The sequence below is a fragment of the Dendropsophus ebraccatus genome, chromosome 2 (genome assembly GCF_027789765.1).
Source record: "Dendropsophus ebraccatus isolate aDenEbr1 chromosome 2, aDenEbr1.pat, whole genome shotgun sequence".
In the NCBI taxonomy this organism is placed as follows: Eukaryota; Metazoa; Chordata; class Amphibia; order Anura; family Hylidae; genus Dendropsophus; species Dendropsophus ebraccatus.
This window is the reverse complement of record NC_091455.1, coordinates 170,704,856-170,727,287: the sequence shown is the minus strand read 5'-3', so window position 1 is coordinate 170,727,287 and position 22,432 is coordinate 170,704,856. Positions and strand designations below refer to the sequence as shown.

Genomic DNA, 22,432 nt, shown 5'->3' with positions numbered 1-22,432 from the left:
TGCAACCAAAACCAGGAGTGGATTGAAAACACAGAAAGGCTCTGTCCACACAATGTTGAAATTGAGTGGATGGCCGCCATATAACAGTAAATAACGGCCATTATTTCAATATAACAGCCGTTGTTTTAAAATAACAGCAAATATTTGCCATTAAATGGCGGCCATCCACTCAATTTCAACATTGTGTGAACAGAGCCTTTCTGTGTTTTTAATCCACTCCTGGTTTTGGTTGCAATATGAGGACCACAATACTGACTGAAATATACGTAGTATGAACCCAGCCTTAGGGAGACTAAAAGGGGAACACATGTACCATGTCTATGTAAAAAGCTCCGTTCTGGTGCCATATCTACTAAGTATGCTTTGTTTTAGTGCCATGCCTATGCAGAAAGCTCTGTTCTGGTGCCATGTATATGGAGAAAGCTCTGTTCTGGTGCCATATCTACTAAGTATACTTTATTCTGGAAATATGTCTATACAGAAATCTCTGTTCTTGCATTGTATCTGAGCAATAAGCTTAGTTCTGCCATTTTACCTATTCAGTAAGCTTGGTTCTGGCACCGTATTTAGGTAACAAGCTTAGTTATACTATTGTATCAATGCTATAAGTGTGAGATAAGTTTAAATATTTTAAGTGTCGGGTCCACAGTTTTCATAAAGATCAGGGCCAGTAAACCAGTGAGGTTATTTCTCTGATAAGATATGTTACAATCCACCATTGAGTCTAGATTAATTGCAGCCCTGGTAAGACATACTGAAAGTAAGGCAGCTGAGCATGTGTATATTGCTACTGTAATAATTTTGGCACATGCCAATGAGAAGCTGGTTTGTTTTACAACTCTAACTTAGACGAAAGGTATGCTAAGTGAGAAAACGATTTAAGGCCCTATTACACGGATCGATTATCGGCCATATTTGGTCGATAATCTTCCCGCGTAATAGAAGGTAACAATCAGCTGACATGAATGATGTCGGCTGATTGTTGCTGCTGTTTGTTTTTCAACATGCTGAAGGACAAACGGCTGTGATAGCTGCGACCTGCTGCCGCCGCTATCCTCTATGGGCTGCCTGGATGATCTAGAGATCACCTGGGCAGCTCCCTGCGGCCCCCCCTGTACTCATCCGCTCGTTGCCGCCGTGTGTAATAGCAGCGGTGGCGAGCTGAGAATGAGGAGGGCTGACAGCACTAGTTTGCTTCTCTATGTCGCCCCGTGTAATAGAGGCTGTAGAACCCAAGTGTGTACAACGTGTTTATTTGAAATGCAAATTGGGTTATTTGTAATATGAGTTAGAGATATTGAACCATAAGAAAATTTAAAGTTTGTGAATTTTTTTTTTTAAGTATCTTACAGTCTAAAGTTTTGGGCATTAAAGAACGTTAAGAATTTCTTACAAAGAGGTCAGTGAGAGCCAAGAGTCAATTGGTGAGCTCGGTCCTTTCATTTGCTCTAGGTCTTCTTTCCGTTGATGGTGTTATAAGAACGGTGTCTAATCTATCCAGTATAGTATGCTTCAGTGCTGTAATCCAGTGTGTGTCACAGAGTAGAAATGTCATCCAGTTCTAAAAAATCTAAAAGATGTAGTTATGGAATTGGTTCCCTTTTAAGCAAAAACTGTAACATTATCCAATCAGCCCAGTTGGACTGATCTGGTTCCCTGCATCACTGCATAAAGCTGCTGTGCAGCTCGTAACATGTATCGGCAGTGGCTTTATATGGGAGAAAATGAAGTTACAATCCTCAGGCGGGCAGAAGGCAGAGGCAGGTAGGAAGTCATCTGTTCGGCTGCTCCATAGTGTGTAGTCACCTCTCTCTGCCTGTCAGCACTTAGTGGGGATGATTGACAGGTGGAGAGGCCGGTTACTGGATTTTTTGCCTGTCACTCATCCCACCGAATGCGCTGACACGCCACACACCCGTTTTCTCCCATATACAACCACTGCTGCAGCCATGGCCGGTATGTGACATGAACTGCACAGCAGCTTTATACAGTGATGCAGGGAACCATTGGGCTGCTTGGTTCCCTTTTAAAAAGAGGTTATAGAGGATAAGAAAAAACATGTCTGTTTTCTTGCAAAAACAGTGCCATCCCTGTAAATATGTAGGTTAATGTGAATGGTGTTCTAGGAGAGCTGACCAAATTTTTTTTTTTTTTTTTCTTTGTTCCAGATGGGGTGAGTGTCTGCCTCTACTTGGTCATGCACTCCACCTATCCAACCCAGGTGGTGTAATTACTCTTGCCGGTATAATGGTGCTTTTACATGGAACGATTATCGTTCGAATTTTCGTGTTAACTATTGCATTTGAGCAATTATCTGCTCGTGTAAACAGCAAACGATCAAACGACGAGCGAGAAATCGTTCATTTTGATCTTTCAACAAGTTCTCAAATCGTCGTTGGGTGTTCGCAAAAGATTTACTGATCGCTTTGTGTAAACAGTCTTTCAACGATTTACCCTATGTGTGAGATGGGCTTAAGCGATCTTAAATTGATCACAATAACTATTTTTTTAAACGATCTATCGTTCTGTCTAAACGCTGATCGTTATAAAAAACACATAGCTACTTCAAAATCGTTAAACGATTGGGCAAATTATCGCTCCGTGTAAAAGGACCATTAGATGGATGGATGGATAGATCTTGCATGCCCAGAGCATAGGTGTATTACATGCCATGGAGAGGCCATAGTACAGTGTAGGGCTGCCGCGAATATGAGGCCACCTTATCATAGTGGGATGATTTACACTGTTTGCAAATGGTAACCAAGAGGCTCATTATTTTTGTGGGAATTTTTTTTTAGCAGTTGGGGGGCTGCTTTTAATTATTTTCATGTCTGTAGTGGGTCTACATCTTGCCATCCAGCGGTGAGCAGTTGCATTTTTCAGTGTTTGTGTGTGTTTGCAATTTCATCCATAGCAAGGTGCTCCTGCCTAGTGTGAATGGTGTTCTAGGAGAGCTGACCAAATTTGTCTTATGGAAGGTATTGCAATTCAGCTCCATTAACTTCAATAGAACTGAGCTGCAAAATGAGGACAAAAGTGTTGCTGTTTTTAGAAGAAAGCAGTTTTTTCTAAAAATTTACAGTTTTAGGCTATGTTCACACACAGTATTTCAAGCAGTATTTGGCTCAAGATCTTTTCAACCAAAACCAGGAGTGGGTTGCGTTGCAAACATGGAAAGTGTGCAAATCTTTTCATTATAGTTTTTCTTTGATGGTTTCACTTCTGATTTTGGCTACAAATATTGACAAAAATACTGGGGGAGCTTTATCAAACATGGGGTAAAGTGAAACTTGCTGAGTTGCCCCTAGCAACCAATCAGATTCCACCTTTCATTTTCCAGAGAGTCTGTGAGGAAAGAAAGGTGGAATCTGATTGGTTGCTAGGGGCAACTCCCCCACTGTGTGAGAACATAGCTATAGGCCTTATTAATACATTCCATGGTCTGTGCACATAGCATATACAGCCGCATGGCTGTGTTAGCAAAGTACTGCAAAGATTTAAACTGATTCGGACTTCCCTACATAACAATGCATAATGCTGGGAGGTCCATAAATGCAGAGCATAGCATGCATATATGGGCTGTATTCTTAGAATGTGTGAATACCCCCTAAGGCAAAACTGCACCCAAACTAAGCACAGGAACCTGTATTCAGGTTTCTGGATGTAAGCAGCCATGTTTATAAGCCTGGATAACTCCTTTAATTGTGTTGCTATCTAGGAATTTCTTGCTATTAGTAGGTTTATGAAACAGGATGATCAGTGACTGGCATTTTACCCATCTTAGTGCCCTCACTTTGGCCAGATAAATTAGTCATATCATCTTCAAAACAGCATGTGATGTGTTCCTTGTATGTAGTGTTTATTACTTACCAAAAATGGTCCAAAGGAGAACAGTTGGTAAAACAGTGAAGTGGTTTCTCTGATAAGATATGTTGCAACATTTTTCATCCAGTACCTGCCTGTGCTTTTGATTTAAAGGGGTTATTATTTTTTTTACATCTTGCTGCCATATAAGAAAACATAACAAACATGCTATGCTCCACGCTCCCCCGTTGTCCTGATGTTGGAGTGACAGCCTGTTCTCTGACTGAGACGGGACATTTCTGTGGCCAGTGATTGGCTGAGAGGGCTGTCACTCCCCAGATGAGCTTGTCTTGGAAGTAACGGCGACATCAGGGTGCGCGGGAGGTAAGCATATAATGTTTGTTTTCTTATATGGCGGGCAAGATGTAAAAAAAATGTACAAGCGCTGAATAACCCCTTTAAGCAGAAACAACAATGACCAATTAAATTATCTAGCATAAAAATTTGGATTTTTTTTTTTTAAATGAGTAATTATGTCTTACATGTTTTCCTAAAGAAAATTATACAGAGATAATGCGTGGCAGCAAGAACTATAAAATGTGAATGTTGTCACCCTAAACAATACAATCTGTTAGGATCCCAAAAGTGATCCCCCTGGGGAGTTAGTACTTTTATATAGTGCAGAGATTGGAAATGTGCCTAACAGAGCTGCAAGTTTCATTCTCTGAGATCATTACGAGCTCAAAGGGAGTGCTGTTAAAACAGGATTTTCAGCTGGAGGTGAATGACAAACTGGAAATGAATATTTTTTTTTCAGCAAGCCAATCCTTTTGTGTTTTTTGTGTTTTTTTTCTGAAGGTGAGGTTACAAAGAGTTCAAACCTAATCACCGAGCCCCGTTTATTGTGAGCCGTCCGTGTTGCTATTCTCCAGGTAATGTTTATTTCTAATTGGCTCCTGCTTTTTTACCCACACTGTGCCTTTGTAGAAATGTCATGTATAATAGAGATGGCAGACAGTCATTTACAGCACAAAGCACAATCCAAGAGGCTAGGCAGTGGAAGTGGCTTCAGCAGGGCACCACTTAAATTAAACATTTTGGAACAAAACAATTATACTAAAAAAAAAAAAGTTGTAAAGTTGGCTTACTACTGAGACTTGCATCCTTCAAGATGCTGTAGGATCACATATTCTTCTGTGCCTGGAATTAGGTATCAGTGAGGTAATTCCATGCCTACTGTATATGTCTATTTGCACAGTGAACTGAATTAGATATTTGAATAATGTATATGTGTGTATATATATATATATATATATATATATATATATATATATATATTTATTATATATTATTAATACAGACCTAGAGAAAACGGAGTTGCTGCACCTCACACCCATGGCTTGCATTAGTGCCTCACAGCTATATTTAAAGACCAGAACGCCAGGATGTTGGTGTATTAATTTTGATCAAACTACATTGCCTCATGAACCACGTGCAGGTTTTCAGGTACACATGAGTCCCTACACTAAAATACCTTGTTCACACTTGTGTTGCTTGGCGTCCGCCTTCTCCGCTTGCAGCGCCTGCGGGGTGCCCACTGGGTTTGGTCCTGCGACAGTGGGGTTTCAGGGCCATTCTGTGCCCCCCCCCCCTTCCCTGTTGTCACTTGCTTTTAGGAGTTGGTTGTCGCTGACTGGCACAGTGTTATAGTGTAGGGACTAATGTGGGCGAGAAGACCTGCACGCGTTACGTGAGGCAATTTGGTCTGATTAAATTATATACCAACATCCTGGCGTTGGTTTTTAAATATAGACGAGAGGCACTAATGTAAGCCATGGGTGTGAGGTGCAGCCACTCCTTTTTCTGTATATGTGTGTATGTGTGTGTTTGTATCAGGGCCGTTTCTAGGTAATTTTAACTACAGGGCGAGTCTTGCTAAAAGCGCCCCCCCCCCCCCCCCCCCCAGGCGATGTCGGGGGGGGGCGTTTGTTACTAGGTAGAAGCAGTGTATGTATTATGGCATAGAGCTCAGTTATTCAACCCTTTTCAATTTGGGGCAAAAAAAGTCGGTTACTCACGGGTGACGTCTTCTTTGATCTGAGGCGTCACTTCCCCTTTTCCTCTGTTTCTGGCCCGTACCCCCATGACAATTTCTTGCAGCCACAATACATCTCTTCTGAACCTGCCAGACAAACCTCTTAGGCTCCGCACTTTCTCAACAACTTCTACTTTTTTTGTGTCGTCTGCAGTAAAGTCAGTAGGTATGTGGGTTGCCCCCTGTATCTAGGATCCTCTGCTGTGTCCCCCCATATAGTAATAATGTCCACAGGCCACCCTGTGTGCATCTTTTTAGAAGTTAGGCCTCCCTGTGCAGGATGCCCCCCCTCCCCCAATAGGTAGTGTCTGCAGTGTAGCTAATCCCCTGTAGGTAGTCTCCACAGCACGTAGCAGGTAGGGATCCCCCCAATAGTAAGCCCACCAGTATGTAGTATTCCCTCTGCAGGTGATCCCCCGTTAGTTAGCCCCCACCCCCTTAGGCATTTAGCCATAACCCCCTGTAAGTAATCTCCCTGATAGTTAAACATCCCCCCTATATATAGTAACACCCAATGTAGGAGACATCCCAGTTTAGGTAGTTAGTTAGCCCCCCAGCAGATAGCATCCCCATGGTAGGCATATCCCCTCTATGTAGGCATCTCCCCTGTTAGATCCCCCCCTATAAATATATATGCATCCCCCCTGTTAGATCCCCCCCCCTATATATATATATATATATATATATATATATATATATATATATATATATATATATATATATATATATATGGGGGATCTAACAGGGGGGATGCCTATATAATATATATATATATATATATATATATATATATTATATATGCATCCCCCTGTTAGATTCCCCCCTATATATATATATATATATATATAGAGGCATCCCCCCTGTTAGATTCCCCCCCCTATATATATATAGGCATCTCCACTGTTAGATCCACCCCTATATATAGGCATCCCCCCTGTTAGATCCCTATATATATATATATATATATATATATATATATATATATATATATATATATACATCCCCTGTTAGATCCCCCCCTATGTAGGCATCCCCCCTCCCTCCCTATCTCCCTATGTAGGCATTTCCCCAGGCTTTCTGTATAAAACAACAAACAGTTATACTCACCTTAATGCAGCACAGCAGGTCCTGTATCCCGCGTCTTCTCTCCTGGCTCTGAGCTCCAGCACAGGAGTGACATCACTCCTGTGCTGGAGCTCTGGGGGGAGACAGCAGCCTCTTGTGGCCGGAGGCAGAATGCAGCCTCCGGCCTCAAGCTGAGCAGAGCTGCGGGCGGGCGGCGCCACAGCAGGTGATGGGGTAGGCCAACATCCATGCCCACCCACCCACGCCCCGCTCTTGTGCTCAAGACTGCTGGACAGGGCCGCTGCCCCGCTCGCTGCTGCCATCTGAACTGTAACTATGAGCACTCATAATGAGCGCTCATAGTTACATGCAGCAGCACTGACAGGGCGGGAGACATTGGCCCCCTTCCTGTCAGTCACTCTTGTGGCCGCAGGAAGGGTTTTCCCTGCGGTCACAAGTGGCAGCTTTGTCCTTGTGGTGCCGGCGCTCCAGTAACATCACTGGAGCATCGGCGCCAGGACAAGGGGAGTGCGGTCTCTTGTGATCGCAGGAAAAACCCTTCCTGCGGCCACAAGAGTGAAGAGAAGAGGAGACGCCCGGACCCAGGTGAGTATGTGTTTGTTTTATTGTGTTATATACTATATGGGAGGGGGAGCACACAGAGGTCTGTTTAACTAGGGGACCGCAAATCGGGGGTCTATATAAATGGGGGGAGAACACATGGCTATATAACTGGGGGAGCACACAGGGGTCTGTATACTACTGGGGCAGCACACAAGGGGTCTATATAATACTGGTGGGGCACACAGGGGGTCTATATACTACTGGGGGAACCACACAGGGGGTTTATATACTACTGGAGGAGCACATAGGGGTTTATATCCAAGTGGGGGAGCACACAGGGGGTATATACAACTGGGGTAGCACACAGGAGGTGTATATACTTCTGGGGGAGCACACGGGGGGCTATATATAACTGGGGGAACACACAGGGGTCTATATACTACTGGGGAAGCAAACAAGGGGTATATACTACTGGGGGCAGGACACAAGGGTATATACTATTGGGGGCAGCACACAAGGAGTATATATTACTGGCGGTAGCGCACAAGGGGTTTATACTACTGGGGGCAACACACAGCGGTCTATTGTTTTGGAACGCGTGTTGAGGGGGGCCCCAGACATAACTTCGCTTGGGGCCCCAGAAATGGCAAGACCGCCCCTGGGGACACTGAGCATCCCCCTGCCATCATCTTCTCCAGCAGCCACAGCCCTCACAGCTCTGGGAGTTGGGTCGTGACATCACCATGTTATCCAGGAAGTGAAGCCTTGATGCAGTAGTAAGTGCAGGGAATAAAGCACTTTATGTGCATTTCCCATAATAAATGTATATTGGTGACTTGTACAACAATACAATACTTTAATAAACATTTTCGCCAGACTTCTCCTTTAACCACAAGTAGAGATGAGCACAGTAGGAAAGAAGCAAATTGCTTAATTTCTATCTGGGAGAAGTTTCCCAGGACTGGATCCATCTTTTTGCACCAAGACTAGCGAAGCACTTCACAATGACTGTAAATTCGCTCATTCCTAAAGCCCCTATTGCATGGGGCGACTGGAGGAACAAACGAGCGCTGTCAGCTCACCTTTCCCCGCTCGATGCCGCCACTACTACATGGGGGGGGGGCTGCCCGAGTAATCGCTAGATCATGTCGGCTGCTTGATGCCTTCTATTATATGGTGCGTTTACACAGAGAGATTTATCTGACAGATTTCAGAAGCCAAAGCCAGGAATGGATGTGAGAAGAGGAGCCTCAGCCTTTCCTTTATGATGTGTTCTCTGTTTATAGTCTGTTCCTGGTTTTGGCTTCAAAAATGTCAGATAGATCTCTCTGCGTAAATGCACCATAAGGGTCCTTTTACACAGACAGATTTATCTGACAGATTTTTTAAGCCAAAGCCAGGAACAGACTATAAACTGCAAACATGTAATAAAGGAAATCCATTCCTGGCTTTGGCTTCCAAAAACTTCCAGATAAATCTCTGTGTAAACGCACCATAACACAAGACGATTATCGTCTGAATACGGCCAATAATAGTTTTGTGTAATAGGGCCTTAATTAAGACACCTAATGTACTGTAATTATCTATGTGAAATTATTGTTAAAAGTAACAAAGATAATAACAACCATGTAAAGACTGACACGTGAAGAACAAGTTTATTGATCAACATAAAAAATGCAGTGAGCCAGCAAATCGAACCAACCAGTGGTCATTGCTTCCAGGACAATATTTATATATTTATAGATATATTTTTTACTTTGCTTCAAGCATGTTTAACTCTAGAACACAACGAAACTGTAATACATTCTGAAAGAAACTGGTCACAATTTATAGCATAGTACATAATATACTGTAACCCACTGGGAAGAAATATCCCAGAATTTACCTTGATAAATACAGAGTTATATACATCACAAATGCACTTACCATCTGGCATGGCAATATAATGGCACTGCAGCAGACCTGAGAGCCAATGATTGTTCTAATAGTCCATTTCATCATAAGAGCTCATAGGCTTTACTGTCCATGTTTGTTTTATTGCATTATAGCCAATTATGTATTTTCTGCTTGCCAGTCTGTAGACAGTGTTTTTTGCCTTGTTTTATGGAACCCAGTGTCACTTTGGGGCAATTGACACAGTATTTACAAGTCCCCCTCACCGTAGTTCACACAGGGCTGTGCTTTGAGAAAATGTTTATATGGACGTGGGGACAAGAACAGATGTCACAATAAAATCTAAGCCAAAGCTGTACATGTGTCTAAAAGCGATAGCTACAGGATGGTCTTGACTGTCACAACACTGCTATGATATCATGCAGAGGAAGGAAGTGGCAGAATTTCTTTTGGCATCTTATATCTACATTTCTTATCTTGATATGACAAACTCATAAGTAAAGGCCCAATATCTGGTGAATGAGCATTTATAGCAATGATCAAACCCCAATGATCAGCTGATAAACAGAAATGCTCACTGATCGACTGACTGGGTCTTTTTTGTGTGGCCATTTAAATTACTATTAGCCACACATTTGTAAACAGGAGATGTACTGCAGATAATAAGGTATTTAACCCTTTAAGGACCATGCTAACTTTCGTTTTTGCGTTTTCGTTTTTTCCTCCATGTGCTTAAAAGGCCATAGCACTTGCATTTTACACCTACAGACCCACATGAGCCCTTATTTTTTGCGTCACTAATTGTACTTCGCAATGACAGGCTGAATTGTTCCATAAAATATGCTGCGAAACCAGAAAAAAAATTATATGCGCAGTGAAATTGAAAAAAACCTGCAATTATTTATCTTTGGGGGGGGCTTCATTTTTACGCCGTGTGTCCTATGGAAAAACTTAGTTGTTATATATGTTTCTCAAGTCATTACAATTAAAACGATATGTAACATGTATAACTTTTCTTGTATCTGATGGCCTGTAAAAAATTAAAACCATTGTTAACAAATATACGTTCCTTAAAATCGCACTATTCCCAGGCTTATAGCGCTTTTATCCTTTGGTCTATGGGGCTGTGTCAGGTGTCATTTTTTGCGCCATGATGTGTTCTTTCTATCGGTACCTTGATTGCGCATATGCGACTTTTTGATCGCTTTATATAAAATTTTTTCTGGATTTGATGCGACCAAAAATGCGCAATTTTGCACTTTGGGATTTTTTTGCGCTTACACTGTTTACCGTGCGAGATCAGGAATGTGATTAATTAATAGTTCGGGCAATTACGCACGCGGTGATAAAAACATGTTTGTTTATTTTTTATTTGTAAAATGGGAAAAGGGGGGTGATTTAGACTTTTATTAGTGGAGGGGATTTTTTATTAATAAAAACACTTTTTTAAAACTTTCCCTTACAGTCCCTGGGGGACTTCTATATACACAGTACTGATCTCCCATTGAGATCAATCCTGTGTATATAATAGAGCAATGATCCATCAGATCGGTGCTCTATTATAATGGTCTGCTGCAGACCATCTGAATAGATTGTCGAGCCGGGATCAGCGTCATTCCGACGCTGAGCCCCGGCCGGCTCATTAGAACGGATCTCCCCTCCGCGATCGCATCGCGGGGGGGAGATCCCCCACTGGACACCAGGGAGAGGGGGCACAGCTGCTATTCAAATGCAGCTGTCAGCTTTGACAGCGGCATTTGAATAGTTAATTAGTCGGCCGCGCTAATACACGCGGTCCCTGGCTGCACTTAGCAACCGGGGACCGCGCACGGCAGAGAGGGCTCACGCCGGGAGCACTCTCTGTTTACTCTTAACGGCCGCATGACGGGTATACCCGTCATGCGTCGTTAAGAGGTTAAAGGGCGAATGAAGGATGCAATGATCATTCATGCCGCCTGGCCTGCCAATGATGTAAAGACCCTATAAAGTGAATTGAATGCACATATTTTTTATATGACATTATTAGCGACACCACACACATTCTGATTGTATGGTCCTTTTTTCAATCCGCCATCTGGTTCCTGATATCATTACCGTTTTCTCAATATGCAATGAGGTACTGTGGTGCACTGGAGACAGCTAAAGCTTTGGCTGCCCATGCATGATGGGAGTTGTGGTTTTGCAGAAGCTGGAGAGCCAAGGTTCCCTTCCCCTGATCTAGAACCTACAATGTCTGTAGAGTAAATGTCTGATTTAGGAAGGGTGATTATGAGTGAAGCGTGATGATCTACTGTCAAATAGCCTTCTAGGAATACAGTGGTCCCTGGTCATGTCCATGGTGACTGTAACGGAAAACAATAATGGTAAAGGTGAGAGATGATAAAACTGGTGGTGAAATTTACAGATACCCACCACCCTGCCACTGATGTATAGGTGGTGCCAATAATGAAAAAGGACAACTTTCTTGGCAAAATGATGGGAAACTACATAATGTTTTAAGAAAATTAATTTAGGCAAGTGACTCATTCATGACCCTGTGTGATCATGAGTTACGATAGAAGTCAGTAATAGTTTTCCTAAAAAAAAAAAAAGTCTTTATAAGGAAGGGGTACGTCAAGACCAAACCACAAACCGTGAAAAGCTTAAGTACATATGGGGAATGTAGCATTTGAGTGTTCTCATTGAGGTTTTATATTTCAAACAATGTTCTTGGGAACCTTTTATGCCTATGTTTTCAGCTCTAACTATTGCTATATATGTATTTTACTTGGCACCATTATGGGGTGTAGACTTTACATCATCCTTTTATGTTATAAAACTTTAGAATGGTAGAATTGTGTTGATATAGTTGGAAACATATGTATAACTTGTAGATTGTATACAGGAATAATCACAAACATACTTATAGATTACCATACTTTCCTTTTACATTACCATACTTTCCTTTTACATATTAACTATTTATTCCCTTCTGGTAAAAAGTGTGATGTGAACACTACACATAAGTACCAATCTCCAGTCTTAAGTAACGGTATATCTTATTTAGGGATGGTCCGAACCTGCCGAGGTTCGGGTTCGTACGAACCTGAACTCTCGGCAATGATTCCCGCTGTCTTCCACCTCTGTGGAGAGGGTGGATACAGCCGGAGGACCGCCTGGAAAACTAGGATACAGACTTAGCCATAGGCTGTATCCCAGTTTTCCAGGTGGTCCTCCGGCTGTATCCACCCTCTCCACGGAGGTGGAAGACAGCGGGAATCATTGCTGAGAGTTCAGGTTCGTACAAACCTGAACCTCAGCAGGTTCGGACCATTCCTAATCTTATTAAAGTGATCCTGTGCCTTAACCATCCAGCACATGAGCACCACTCAGACAGGTGATGAATAGGAGATATCCTGCCTGGGGCATTCCTAATGATGAGGAGGGATGGAAGGGCGGTGCAAGCTTAGGGCATAGACACTGAAGGCCACGCCAATTTGACACAGGGCTGCAAGTTAAAAAGTTGTTGTTGAGGACAATATCTGCATCACCTGCCAAACGGACCCCAGGACAGATCTTGGATTAAGAGCAGCTATCAGGTGGTACAAACTGTCTGGGCGGCAGATTGTGGGTACAAAGTCGCTTTAACTACTGTGAAAACCACACTTCCACAAATATGAATTAAAGGATGTCACGGTTATAGAAAGAACAGTAATTTGATCTCGGCTGCTGAAACTCAATACTATTACAGCTTATTTCCGAAGCTGCACCCATGGTCAATTGCAGTCTCGCGCACATGAATGGCTGACCACATGGACCGGGTCCACAAAAGTGATAGCCACATTTTGTGCAAAAAAAAAAAAAAGCTCCGATTTGACTAGTAAAGTAAAGACAACCCACCTCTCTGAAACCTACTTGCCTTCTTTTAGCCTTGTGATGTATTATAAATGATTATTAAAAATTGTGTTCTCCTTGCAATAATGACTAACTAGAGACGAGAGAACTTTAAGCAAACCAGTGCACGGCAATATTCAGATACTCCTCGGTTTATTCTAAGCACATTTATCTAGTTCTCGGGATTCCCAGCAGTTGGACCCCTACCGATCAGCTACAGTTGTTGTATCCTATCCTATGGATTAGAGAGAAACTCTTTAAGTCTCCTAACAAAAGGCCCAAAAGCTCAAAGAAGCAGAAGAGCCATTTCCTAAATCATCTTTTGAATAAACATAAAACCTTGTTTACTGCCTGCCCATGAATTTAAACAGCACATATACCTTCCTTGTCCCTCACACTGTCACCTCTTCCAGTCTTGGCTGCACCCCTATTCTGTCAGCTTTAGATGACATCCCACACTCCCCAGAGCAGTATGTATGAGAGTAGGACCCTATTGGAGGCTGACAGAATGGGATATCTGATTGTTTTATATTTGCAAAAAAAAAAAAAAAACAGCTAGAAAAAGAAAAAAACTAGCCTAGACAAGCAGAATGTGGCATATGTTGTATTAAGCCTTTCTCTCTTCTAATAGCACCTCATGGCTGCCTTTCTTCGCACCAATGAATTACCTAATGGCCAATGTAAAATAATTAAAATCCCATCTTATTCCTTTTGATTGTCTCGTACTGTATGTATGATTAAAGAAAAATCTTTTGTTTTTTGGGGAAAAAATTCTTTAATCCCACAAACTTTTGCCTGCTACTTGCACCAATATGATAAGTAACACTAGGAGCAACAACTTGCACATCTTACTTTTCAACACCACTGTTCACATAAGTTTTTTTTTTTTTGCCTTATATCAATTCAGAACGCTGATATTAAATGGTTTTTTAAGCAAATTGTGGGATTGGAATCCTATAATTTAATGTTCCAAGAAGATATAAATATATTTGCTCTGATGGCCCCGGCTTGTAACATGTGGCCTTGGGTAAACACATTGATCATGTCTCTGGGGCATGTCTGACAATGTGTCTCTGTTTAATACTAAAAAACAATAGCTATACAAATGAAATTACAGTATATTGGGTATATACTCTATATCGAGTGGTTTTATTGTCTCCTGGCTGCTTTTCTTGCCTATAAATGCATATATATCAATATAACATTTATTTTTTTGGATGCTTTCCAAGCAAGAAAACCATATTCTATATGTATTACAATGAATTCAATGTGTTTGTGCTCCTTTTATAATAGGAAGTGTTAATGAGCTTAAACAGCACACAAAACCAACAGAATTATATATATATATATATATAGATATATATATATATATATATATATATATATCTATATATATTTTAATGTATCACGCCAGACAAACGTGACAATGTACAGTGCTGGGATAAATTGTATGTACAAGACAAAGAATTTCTCCATTTTTTTGTATCTTGCCACCCTGGTTCAGCTATGTGTATAAAGCGTATGGGGCGTCACAATGGATTTTCACTTCTTGACCCCTTTGTTCTCGGAGGAATAAGCCAGCACCAGAGCAATCTAGCTGTAGCTTACCAATCCCTTCTTTATAAGGAATGCATAAACATTCAGCTGTGCCAAACATTCCTGTATACAGGAGAGATACATATTCAATTGACAGTCAATGAAGTTGTATAGCCACCTTAAAAGGCCTTTTTCACGGGCTGATTAATGGCTAGAAGCTGATAATCCTTCGGCTGATAATCGGCCCAGGACAAGGAAAATGTCCGATTCTCGACTAATCACATTTTTTTTGACTGCTTTAAAATGTATCGCTATTGGCCGCATATCTTCCGGTTTAAACAGCAGAGATGCAGCTGATAACACAGATATATGCATGTCAGTTTCCCTTTGCTATCAGTTTCCAGATCACAGAAGCAGTGCATAAATACCTTCTGTGATGCTGTGTGATCCAGCATCCTGCTCTCTGGCTCTCTCGTCCTACTCTCTGGGTGCCACTGTGTCATCAGGATGGTGGATCACACAGCAGCGCACAGTATGTATGCACTGCATGTGTGATCTAGAACCCCTGTAAGTCTTGTGACTGATGGGGGTTCTAGCTTTCAGACCCCCAACTAATCAAACACTTATTACCTATGCTGTGGAAAGATAAAAAGTTGTAATCTTTAGATCTCTTCAACACCTTATATCACTTTGCATGTAGTGTCCCTTTAAATGGGACACCAAAAGCAGGAAAGGTCCTACCTTTTCTGCTCTCTGACGCTCCACTTTCTCCATCTGCACATCTATGCTGATACTTCTGCAGATGAGGCAGGAGCATGTTTCGGGCAATGAGCAATATCTGCTCAATGTTACAAATGTTGCAGCGACATTGGGCACTGCATGCAGGCAATACTTGCTGCCGGCCCCCTGATCAGCATGGACAGGCAAACTGAGAAATTGAAGAGCCGGAGAGCAGAAAAGGTAGGACCTTTCCTGCTCTCCAGTCATCCCCTTAAAGTCTTTTAACGAGAAATATGAACCAGTACATCTAGGTTCCATAAAATGTGACAATTTTAGAAATTACATGGGGCAAATTTTCTATTTAGAATGTAACTTTTTCATCAGCAGTTTTGATTTTAAAGCAACAATTAAAACTGATAATAAAAGGCTATATAGTTTTTGCCCATTGGAAAATGTCATTTGAAGCTTTAACTATAACAAAGTCCGCCCACGAAGAATAAACACAGTATGTGCTGCTGTAAGGCTGCATGTAACAATAATTACCAGTTTCGGTATATCTCATAGCTAAATCTTAATACAGAATATCTCTTTGTACAAAACAGTAAACAAAACTATATCAAAATAATATGAAGTGCACCTATATGCAAAACGCTGCATACAAAACAGTTTCAAATTTTACCTGTGCAGATAATTTAAGCATTTATATATCTATATAAATATATTTAATGTGATGAAGCGGGAAACATTACATTTTTTTTTTTTAGGTTAAGCCTTTCCATATTGCTTTGCCTGTTGGGATAGTTTGGACTCATTGCCAAGTTCTGGGGAGAGTATAATAAACAAGTCCCAGCTTTTGTTATACTACCACCCTCAGAACCATTGGCAAAGTTACGTCAGTTAAATAATTCAGTAGATAAAGGTGTATAAGGACACCACATCGGACAATGTCCACCTCATTTAGGTGTATCCCATACTACCTCACACCATCGTGTAACTGCTGATTTCATAACATTAACCTTCTGGCCAAAAGACCTTTATCTTGACTGGTGCCACCAAGCTGTAAATTTGTCTCGGTCTTCCTGCTACCGCAGGCTCATTGAGTCTTCTGGATGCAATAGTACGGAAAGAACTGAAGCATAATATTCTCAATGTACATCATCAATGTCAATTGTAAGTCCTACAGCAGGTCATTTATTTTGTGTCCTCAGCCTTTATATTTTCCATCATCTGGGTATCTACACCCCCTTCGCCCGCATCATTCTCGTTTTCCTTTCCATCACCCACAACCCCATGATCAGATGACTTTACGTCCATACTTTTAGGCCCATCAGCGCAGCCTGTTTCTTCATCCTTTATGGCTTCAGTTGACTCTTCCACAAGTGAAGAAGAATTTGCATTAAGTAATATCGGGGCTCCTTCAGCCTCCTGATTCTTTTGTTGGGTTATTACATCCTCCTGAAGACCATCACTCTTTTGTATGTTATGGCCATCTGCCTGGTGGTTCCCATGTATGTCTACTGGATCATCAGCTTTTGTCTGCTCTTCATTTTTCTTATTTCGATCATCAATCTCCTTGTCTTTAGAATTGACTTTCCCTTTTACTTTCTTTGAGTGCTTGCTGTGTTTTTCATCTTTGGAAAACCTCAAGTGGAACTAAAATAAAAAAGCAGACATGTTAACATTAATGGTTCAAATACACTGTAATATATAACTTCCAATATTTTATTTAACCAGTAACCTGTGATATAACCTGTCATTATCTCCATTATAGGGTGACTTCTATGTACAGTCAAAATACCCCCCTCCAACAGAGGATAGATCTCATTTTATAGTGCCCATTACCATACTAAAAGCTGACTTCACATTACAATTAAGAATTTGACACTTGAAGATATTCAGATGTGCTGTATAGATGTGCTGTATAGATGAACTATACATGCCAGAGATCAAGGACTGGTGCTAATGGAAAGTGATCATCAAAATCACCAACCCTGAGAGGAACAAAAAATAGCCTTAAAAATTGCATTTTATCTTACAGTAACTCTAATATAAATAACTCAAAGCAAATAATAAAAAGACCAGCCCATGTTCACAAAGCTCACGTGAATAGCTCCATGCTGCCTCTATTTCACAAGGTTGTTTTTTTTTTTGTCTTTAGTTTAATGTTCTCTATGTGATGCCTAGAGGAGAAGGAACATGAATTCAATTTGTAAACCAAATGAATAGCTCTCTAGTAGGAATAAATGAAAGCGCAAATTCTAGTTATTCATGTAAACATTCTGCTGCGCAGTTAACATGAGTTATTGTTTAAGGAAATAATATAAAATTAACCATGTTGTGTGAAGGCAGGTACTGTTTGGTTGGGAGCATTGGTCCCTCTTGTTTAACCCCCAGCGATCAACTCTTATCGCACAGGAGAAGCTGTGTCAATGATGTATGGGTCACACTGAATTGCTGTGCCGTTGCAGAGATATAATGGTTATAAAACCAGATGGGAATGGATTTCCAAGTCCCTGTTTGGGTATAGTGAATGGCAGAGAGGGTAGGAAGAAGCTGCCAGGGACTGATGACTATTCTGATGACTTGGAGCGCAACTCCTAATTTCTCTAAAAAGCTGCATCGCTTTACAGTAGATGATACACCAGAAGGGGCGCCTGTCCATGCTTCCGCAGCATGAAACTGAGGTAGCATGGAACGCTCAGTGATGACAGGCCTGAAGCTCTAAAAAATTATTTAAAATGTCATGTTTTTAAAAATGCTATTCATTACGGATGGAAAAGTGAAAAAAGATTGTACTTAACTAACAATACATGTGAACGTACAAATCTTGATCATGAATAATTATAAACCATCTGGCAATGTTAAAACTGTGCCTTAGTAAAGCTGTAAACACCCACCTCATTCCATGTTTTTGTTTTCTCCATAGGGAGTTCACGTTTTGTGCAAGAGTGAAAATTTATTGGAAAACAGCACATAAATTAATGAAAAGATGTACTTTGACACAAAGTAACACCTAGCGTAATTCCTACTCACTCCAAACTACATGGGTTCAATATTCAGATCCAGATATTAGCAGTTTGATGTTTATAAGTATCAATGTACATCTATGTAAATGACTTTAAACCAAGGTCTATACAGTACCAACCAAAGTCTGCCTGTCAATCACCCCCACAGAGCGTGCTGACAGGCAGAGATTTTAGTTGTTTGCTAAGAGGCGGATGAGGATCTGAGAGCGATTAGATGATCTAAGTTGGCCAGACACACACTGTTGCCAAATCTAACATTGGGCAAGGGGATGGCAATTGCATGGTGGATGGTTGGGGGTGCCAAAATAAAAGTCTGGTCTGGTGGGTTTTGTTGCAGGCCTATTCATCAGGTTAGTGGATTGCTTTGGTGACCCAAATGCTCAATATGTAGTTGCATCTCTCCACATCTAATGTCAGGCAGGAGATTGTGCCTGAACAACCCTTTTAAGTGAAATGAACAAACAATTTCCAGGATAAGAATGTGATGTGTGAATTTAATAGATGCAGTGCTAGACTGAGAAAAGGAAATTCAAGCTTCATTCCCTCTTCATTACTGGCGTTTCTTAGACATGTCTGTGTTATTTCTTCTACTTGTGCTCTTCATTCTGTTTCTGTATGTCATCAGTCATGGACTGTTAAATAGCAGCCTGATAGCTTTGTAAGGTAGCTGCAAAGAGGAAATGCCCCAGTAATAAAGTCCACACTGAACAAGTGATGGCATATTCTATAGGAGCTATATGTATCACTTGCTAGAGCATTAGAAGAAGTGTTTCTAGTGAGAACACTATATTAGTTAAAGAGAATTAGGCACATTGGATTTACCCACCATTTAACATGGATAAAGCTTGAGTTTCCCTTTTATTTCTTTTTCTTAAGATTACTTTTTATTAAAGCTTTATTAAACCATAAAATAAAAGTCAAACTGAGTAGTTTTCTTTTTATTTTAAATATTAGTTTTTCTTTTTTAAAAATTTTTACATGCTTAAGGGTGCGTTCACACCTACAGGATCTGTAGCAGATCTGCAGCAGATTTGATGCTGTGTTCAGTTATTTAAATGAAATCTGCTGCAGAAAATCAGCTGCAGATCCTGTAGGTGTGAACGCACCATAATGCTGGGTTCACACTTCGTATATTTCAGGCTGTATTTGGTCCTCATGTCAGGTCCTCATAGCAACCAAAACCAGGAGTGGATTGAAAACACAGAAAGGATCTGTTCACACAATGTTGAAATTGAGTGGATGGCCGCCATATAACAGTAAATAACTTCCATTATTTCAATATAACAGCCATTGTTTTAAAATAACAGCACATATTTGCCATTAAATGACGGCCATCCACTCAATTACAACATTATGTGAACAGAGCCTTTCTGTGTTTTCAATCCGCTCCTTGTTTTGGTTGCAATACAGCCTCAAATATACAGCCTCAAATATACGTAGTGTGAACCCAGCCTAAAGGTGCAAAAATGCAGAAATTGCGCAAGCATATTCACCTGGTACTGACCAGACAAAGGCCTGCACCTGTTTGTGTGACTTTTTAAAAAGCCGCAAATGATAGATTGGTTGCTAATCCTGGATTATTCAACATTTGGGTGAATACTCAAAACAGGCAGATTAAAAAAAGTTGCATCTAAAAATATTTACCCATCAAATACTGGTTCATAAATAGGACTTAGACCAACAATACGTGAAAAATCTAATTATTCACTTAAAAATAGGTGCAAAGTCCTTGATATATTTCCCCCAAAATGTATATTCTTTTTCCAAACCTCCAAAAATTAGCCAGAGCAGTCAGCACCATAAAGAGCAACAGTCTCTCTGGGGGACCCAGCACATTCACTATAATTCTTCCATTTCTATGAAAAGAGTTACTTACACATGTATTCTTTGTTGGCTTCTCTGCTTGTCAATCATCCACTCAGACCGTGCTGACAGGTAGACAGCGGTGACTACACATGGGCAGGGAGCCACCCAGATGACTACCTGACCGCCTCTGCCTGCTGTGCGCCCGGGTGATGAAACTTTATTTTCTTCCATATACAGTGCTCCAGGGAACTTGGGCTGATTGGTTCCCTTTAAGGGGAATGTGTGCCATGCATGTAGAGATGAGTGCAACTCGAGCATGCTTGGGTCTGTACAAACCCTATTTTAGGCAGCTAGACTGATTTTTGTTAGTAAATAACCAATTTGAGGCTATAGACAACACATCTTCAGTGGTTTACATAGACAAGCAGCCCTGTCTCCTAAATAAAATTTTTACCTTTGGTTCTTTCTTCTTCGTCTTATGGGGCAGCGTTGGTCTTTGCATGAATACAATTTGCTTGGTAGTGACACTGCCATCCCTGGAAAAAGAGATTAATGAATAAGCAAAATGTTTTATCAGTCACCACAATGCAAATGTCACATAACCATTTGCCATTAGCCATGTGTCCTGAATTTCCATTTATATTAAAATTTATACTATGCAAAAAATGGCGAGAACTGGGATTGAGAAAATCCGCCACAAGAAAACACCTGGAACATAATTTATTTCCAAAATATGTACACAGATCTATGAATATCTATCTATGTCCAAGATGCCATTAAGTAACAAGTTACCCTTGAAGGCAATCTTAATAAGCATACCCTATTCCTCTGACTGCCATGTCAAGTAATACTCAAACATCTAAATGGAATTTGACAGAGAAAGTATCATCTTATTTCCTACACTGAAATTGTAATTTATAAATCACCTCTCATGTGTCAAAGGAACACATCATACTTGTCTACCACCGACCGTGGGAAGCACAATGCAACCCCTGAGCAAATACATTCATTACACAGTATACATATCATTACATTCATTACACTGTATAATTATCATTTGCATTAGGTAAACAATTGACCAAAATTGCACACTATTTTGCATAATGTTGCCTTATACTACCTAAGAAATAAAATATGACTCGTAATTACTCCTCCCCCTCTGATTTTAGTGCATTGATACACGCGCACTCACACATGTGCTTCTATAATGTATTCAACAAAATTAATTGAACACAATCAATGCATCATCCTAAGAAAGGTCATAATATGCATACCGATTTGTGATCAGCTGGATGTGAGAGTTTACTATATAAGGGAAATTTGGACCAGTAAATGGAAATGACTGAGGGGTTAGATAACATAGCATGCATCTATTCAGACAGGATAGGTTTTATAGGGAGAAACTGGGCAAGAAAATACTGAATACCTGCAAGGTAAAGCAGCTTTATACCCTTTGAAGTGGAGCAATGAAGCATTGCTGCATTACATTGCCCCATCGTATGTCAGTGCAGGTGAGAACACTGGTAAAAAGCAGAGAGGCTGAACTGTTGGGGTTCTGCAACATTCTCCAACCCTGAAAACTCAGCATTTGATCAACTGCTTCATGGGGCTACAGCCATGTTTTCCAGGACTCCCTGCATCCAACCTCTTCAGCACCGGGGAGTCAAACTTGAAATTAAACAGTTTGGCCCCTCCGCTCAACACTACTGGTAAACATTAAAGGAGCTGCAACACTCAACCCCATCAAGCAGCTGATCGGCTGGGATGTGACAAGTTGCACCCCAGCCAATCTAATATTGATGGCCTGTGCTAAGGATAGGCCATCAAATGTACAAAGGTGGATAAGCCCTTTAAGTCTTGTAAATTGCAAAGTGGGGTCTCTGGGATTGTACTTGTTTTTTCAGCTTATCCCACAGATGATCAATTGGAGTGACATCTAGGGCATTGGGATGCCATGATAAAATCGTAAACTCCACTAGCCATGTTCCTCAAACAATTCCTGAACAATCTTTGCAGTATGGCAGGGCACAATTTCCTCCTGAAAGGGTTT

At 40.9% G+C, this 22,432-nt stretch overlaps 1 protein-coding gene and 1 long non-coding RNA gene across 3 annotated transcripts in view; one reads left to right on the top strand and one right to left on the bottom strand.

The window, feature by feature from the left end:
- Positions 1-22,432, top strand: part of LOC138783691 (uncharacterized) — a 123,150-nt gene that overhangs the window by 22,647 nt on the left and 78,071 nt on the right. Inside the window, exons 2-3 of one of the 2 annotated variants that reach the window (XR_011361734.1) lie at positions 4,663-4,736; positions 18,477-18,542. This is a non-coding gene — a long non-coding RNA (uncharacterized lncRNA). Of the gene's footprint in view, positions 1-4,662; positions 4,737-18,476; positions 18,543-22,432 lie in introns of those variants that run through there. The other variant, XR_011361733.1, reaches the window with a different exon arrangement.
- Positions 12,729-22,432, bottom strand: part of RFTN1 (raftlin, lipid raft linker 1) — a 255,636-nt gene continuing 245,932 nt past the window's right edge. The window contains exons 9-10 of the mRNA XM_069958706.1: positions 20,837-20,918; positions 12,729-17,203 (exon numbers count right to left, since the gene is read on the bottom strand). Coding sequence (XP_069814807.1) covers positions 16,742-17,203; positions 20,837-20,918 — 544 coding nt within the window. The 3' untranslated portion in view covers positions 12,729-16,741. The remainder of the gene's footprint in view (positions 17,204-20,836; positions 20,919-22,432) is intronic.